The following is a 5,836-nucleotide window of genomic DNA, read 5'->3' on the forward strand; positions in this document are numbered from 1 at the left end:
GGAAGATGGTTTCAACAGTGATGTACTGACCATAGACAGCAAAACTACTGAATAAAGTTGAAGACAATGAAGAAAAAACCAAAATCTGGAGGCAGAAACAGTCCTAGTCAATCATCGCACCTGTAACATAGGGAAACAGGGATGCATCTCACTTGAAACACATGGGAGGTGTGATGCATCCAGATTTCCAATGAGAGATAGTGCTATGGTCCAAGGATGAGACTGAGCTTGGTTTTCACTCATAGTTTGCAGCTAATTTTAGGGGTTTAGGCTTAGCTAATGATAGTCAGTAAACACAAAGTATAGGGACTGATCTAATGAGGTTATTTGAGCTACCACCGGGGCACTTAGGATGTTTACAAGCTAGATGTTCAATTCATAAACCAACCTGGAGATTAACTGAAGCAACGTTGATCTACTTTGCAGTTGCATAGCAAAAGCAGTTCGAAGGCTAGCTAGCTTAAATTCAGGCTCCATCTGTGGTTTATAAAGCAAACAATAGTAACAAAACAAACAAACTATTTTCTCCCCAGCGGATTCGCCATTTTGTTATCGGGAAAACTAGTGTCCATTCAGAGCTACTAGTCCCACTAAGATGGGTAGCTATCTTAGAAACAAACAAACTAAATTTACCTTTGTTTTCCTTTATGAGAGATAGATGAGAGAGAAGCAGAGAATACCAACCTCAATCTTTCGCTAGTCTCCTTGCTTTTTTCCTCTCTCCCTTGATAGAGCTTTCGCCACTCCTTTCTCACTTGTCCTGCTTCAAAGAACACCTGTAGAGTTAAAGCAACAAAATGCCATCAAAGCATAGAGATCTATAACCATAAACAATGTAGGATTAGATGTACATTAACCATATAAATGCATATACAAATACAATATTCAAAGATCTACAAGCATATGGAGGAAAACTCAAATAGCTTTATTGATAGAAGTAGTAGAAGATAGGATTACAACCAAGCTATATGATCCAGCATCATCCTCCCAGCATGAAATCCCTCTTCACCTCATACAAAGCAAGATCACCAACAATGTCTTCAAAGAGAAACCAACAGCACTTCCTTGAAAATTACAAAATTCCAACCTCTGGATCTCTAGGATGAGGGATCCATATATAGATGTTTGCAGGGGGGTGAGTCAGCTTCTGGGTTTTTGATTAGTGTCATTCCACTGATAGTTCTTGGTTCCACTTGGAGATTTCTTTGATCTCTTACTCATCCCTGGGCGAATTTAGAGAGGCAAGTGTCATATGAGAAGTTTCTGGAAGATTCCATGATCATCCACTTAGCAAACTGTCTCTGCCATTTGTCCTTTCTCACTCATCACACCCTATAGAAGGCCTTTTCAGTATGCATCACACCCTGGCCATGGAGCAGGTGAGATGGTCTAGTTTTGACCAGTTCTGAGTAGTTTTTCAGGGAGAACTTCTGGGAAATGATGTAATCATTTGACCTTGATCCTTTAGGGTATGAAACAACACTTTTAGGGGTTTGAGAGCCCTTGGTTTATTGACAAATGTGATTGGGGTTGAAGTGCCCAAATATGTCTATAACAGGGAGCACTAATAATTTGGTAGCTACGGAGATGGTGGAGAAATTGGGTTTGAAGAGAGAAAAACACCCAACTCCATACAGGGTGTCGTGGTTGTATAAGGGACACCAATTGTTAGTTGATGAACAATGCGAGGTAGATTTTCAGATAGGCAAGTACAAGGATAAGGTGACTTGCGACATTATGTCGATGGACGTGTGCCATATTCTGCGGGGTAGAACATGGCAGTATGATAGAAAGGTAGTCCATTATGGAGTGGAAAATTTTTACAGATTTGTCAAAGATGGGATAAATCATACCTTGGTACCCATGAAAGAAGCCAAGGAAGGAGAGGAGACAACAGAAACAAGTGGAATGAAAGCATTACTGCTAGGAGGAAAGGAGTTTCTACGACGGATTGAAGAGAGTGAAATGGGTTATGTAGTTGTGAGAAGACCAAGGGCAGTGTTAGTACACACCAACCTTACTGATTTACCAGAAGAGATACAGAACATGCTGCAAGAATTTAGTGATATTGTGGTAGATGATGTACTGGACAAACTACCACCGAAGAGGAACATTAGTCACAATATTGATTTTATTCCAGGAGCCAGTTTGTGAAACAAGGCTGCCCACCGAATGAGTCCAAAGGATAATGAAGAAATCTGAAAGCAGGTGCAAGAGTTGTTGGACAAATACTAATTTGGGAGAGTTTAAGCCCTTGTTCAGTTCCGACTGTTTTAGCTCCCAAGAAAGGAGGTGAGTGGAGAATGTGCACGGATTCTCGGGCCATTAACAAGATTACTATCAGATACAGATTCCCATTACCTCGGATGGATGATATGATGGATTGTTTGAGTGGAGCAACGTACTTTTCAAAGATAGACCTGAAAAGCGGCTACCACCAAATCAGAATTCGAGAAGGTGAAGAGTGGAAGACAATTTTCAAGACTAATTAAGGCTTGTATGAATGGCTGGTTATGCAATTTGGGTTAAGCAATGCCCCTAGCATGTTCATGAGGTTGATGAATGAGATGCTCAAGGAATTCATTGGAAAATTTGTGATTGTGTATCTACATGATATACTTATATTCAGCAAGATGAAGGAAGAAAATTTTTGACACGTGAGGTATGTATTGGAAAAATTGTAGTAGAATAAATTACTGATAAATTTGAAGAAATGTTCTTTTTTTTAAAAAGAGTTAATTTATTTGGGATTTGTGATTTCTGAGAATGAACTAAAAATGGATCTGCAAAAGGTTGTAGCCATAGTTAGCTGGCCATCTCCCAAAATTTTGTTTGAGGTACGAAGTTTCCATGGATTGGCGAGTTTTTATCGGAAATTTATTAAAAAATTTAGTAGGATTTGTGCACCTATGTTGGAAACCATTAAGAAAACAAAACAGCCTTTCCATTGGATAGATATGGCAGAGAAGATCTTTCAGTTACTCAAAAGGAAGATTACTGAAAAACCGATTTTGAGGTTATCAAATTTTAACAAGCTTTTCAAGGTTCGTTGTGATGCCAGTGGGACAACCATTAGTGCAGTACTCATCCAAGAGGACAAGCCGGTATCCTATTTCAGTGAGAAACTAAATGACAGTAGGAAAATATACACGTCCTATGATAAGGAATTTTATGCGGTGGTTCAAGCACTAAAGCATTGGAGACATTATCTGTTGGCCAGTGAATTTGTCTTATTTTCAGACAATTCTACGTTGCAGTACATTCCGCAGCAGCATAAGCTGAACCATAAACATGCGAAGTGGGTGGAGTAATTTCATAGTTTTATGTTTGTGTTGAAACATATCAGCGGTCAAGCCAACAAAGTGGTAGATGCGTTAAGCAGGAGGAATCTAATCCTATAGGAAAGTACCATAAAAGTATTAGGATATGAACATCTTAAGGACTTGTATGAGGCAGATGCAGATTTTAAGGAAGATTATGAAGCTTGCAAAAATCCATTATTGAGAGATAACAATTCATGGCTGGACTATAACATACAGGAAGGATTATTGTTCAAAGGAAGGCAGTTGTGTATTCTGGAATGTTCTATGAGAGAGAACTTAATCCAAGAAAAGCATAGTGGAGGTTTAGCCAGGAATTTTGGCATAGACGAGACCTTGGATCAGTTGAGCCACTTTTACTATTGGCCGAAGATGTGCATAGATGTACAAATGTTTGTAACTAGATGCAAAGTGTGTCAGCTTGCAAAGGGACACAGCCAAAACATAGGGTTGTATATGTCCTTACCCATTCTGAATAGACCATGGGACTCTGTCAGTTTAGACATTGTCTTAGGTCTGCCGAAGACACAACGAGGATTCGATTCCATCATGGTGGTGGTGGATCGTTTCGCCAAAATGGCACATTTCATTCCATGCAGGAAAACTAATGACGCCACACATGTAGCACATTTGTTCTTTACCGAGATAGTCAAATTACATGGCTTTCTAAAGTCTATTATTTCAGATCGAGACATTAAATTGATAGGACATTTTTGGTGAACCTTATGGAAGAAATTAGATACCAAACTAAACTTCAGTTCAGCTTATCATCCACAAACCAATGGCCAAACTAAAGTGGTGAGCCAGAGTCTAGGAAATTTATTGAGGAGTTTGGTTGGAGAAAATTCTCGATAGTGGGATCATGTGCTTGCACAAGCGGAATTTGCTTATAACAATTCACCCAACTGGAGCACAGGCAGTAGTCCTTTCTAGATCCTATACGGAATGCACCCACGTGGAGTACATGAGTTATGGGATTTGGGATAGTTGGAGCGTAGGAGTGCTGATGGTGAAGACTTTGCAAAGGCAATTAGCGATCTTCATGAATAGGTGAAATTAAAATTACAGAAAAAAAACCAAAGATACAAGTAGAAGGTAGATTTGAAAAGGTGGGAGGTGCAATTCAATGTAGGAGACCTGGTATTAGCACACCTATGCAAAGAGAGGTTTCCTAAAGGTGAGTACAACAAGTTGAAATGGAAAGAGATTGGGCCTTGTAGGATTCTTCGGAAATTTTCTGAAAATGCTTACGAATTGCAATTACCCCCAGGTATTGGAATTTCACCCATTTTCAATGTAGTAGACCTGTACCCCTACATTGCGGCAGAGGACGAAGACAATTTGGAAAGACGAACACGGGACACCCAGAAAGAGAGTGATACATGGATTAAAAAAATGCCCCCAGCAAAGCCTCTAGAGATCAAACAGATCCTAGATACCCAAGTGGCTAGACGGACTTGACGGAAGGAATATCTGCAGTACCTAGTCAAATGGAAGGGTCATCCTATTGAAGATAGTTCTTGGTTAGATGTTGGCTAGATTCAGAGCACTGGGTACTCCATTGAAGAGCTCATGGACAGGACCCATGAATTTCATTTACCCCTGGAGCCTGATGCAGGAGCATCCGAATGAGGAGGCGACAGTTAGGAGATATGTTTGTTTTTGTTTTATTTTGTTTCATTTTAAATTAAGGATAACTCAGCCATTGTTATTTTTTGAATTAGACAAAATAGGATTAGATAAGAATTATTTTGAAGAAACTGTTTCATAACTGAAGAACAGTTCCTCAAACTGTAAAAGAAACTGCTAATGATGCATTAAAAAGAAAACAAGAAAGAAGAGTAGGAGGTTAGCCGAATAGAGCAAACCTTAGAGTGAGACAGAGCCTCAATATATATCCTTTGTTTATTTGTGCAAAGACAAATTCAAATCCATATCAATGTGTGTTTCGAATGGTTGAATGATGAATTCAATGTGAATCATAGCTTCTGTACTATATGTATATATGCAGGTGAATTCGGCAGACTGAAAGAGGCGAATGAATACATAGAGAAAAATTGCTCACGGCACAACGGAAAGCGTGATAAGGCCTGAACAATAGAGGAGTGAAAGATTAAGGAAGTGACACTCAAGGACCATTGGATCCAATAGATCAACAATGGAGATTGAATCGACGGATTGAAATTGGCGAATGGAATAACCTTGAACTCAGGCAATCGCTGATTACGATCAAGCGACGGAATAAGGACCATTGGATATGTGGGAGGATCAACAGCGGACATTGAATCTGCGGGATTGGATCGGCGAGTGGAATAACCCCGACCTCAGGAAATCGCCAATTTGCGATCAAGCGATTGAGCGAGGACCATTGGATCTGTGGGAAGGATCAACAGCGAAGATTTAAGCACTGGGTTTTAATCGGCGAATTCTGATGCGATCATCAGAGTGAGTGCATCACAACATTTAAAAGGTTGCTATCAGTGGAGGAGTATGGACGTAGGCGATAAGGCGGACCT

The 5,836-nt window shown here is 39.8% G+C and overlaps 1 protein-coding gene across 1 annotated transcript; it reads left to right on the forward strand.

Annotated features, from left to right (window-relative positions):
* Positions 1–1,587: 1,587 nt before the first annotated feature.
* LOC149190633 (uncharacterized) lies at positions 1,588–2,154 on the forward strand. The gene has a single exon (XM_089410568.1). It carries the CDS (start codon positions 1,588–1,590, stop codon positions 2,152–2,154), a length of 567 nt encoding a protein of 188 aa, XP_089266694.1.
* The last annotated feature ends 3,682 nt before the right edge of the window (positions 2,155–5,836 follow it).

The sequence above is a fragment of the Pinus tabuliformis genome, chromosome 3_1, assembly GCF_031772625.1.
Source record: "Pinus tabuliformis cultivar Carrire ecotype Pingquan chromosome 3_1, CPIR1, whole genome shotgun sequence".
NCBI classification, from domain to species: domain Eukaryota; kingdom Viridiplantae; phylum Streptophyta; class Pinopsida; order Pinales; family Pinaceae; genus Pinus; species Pinus tabuliformis.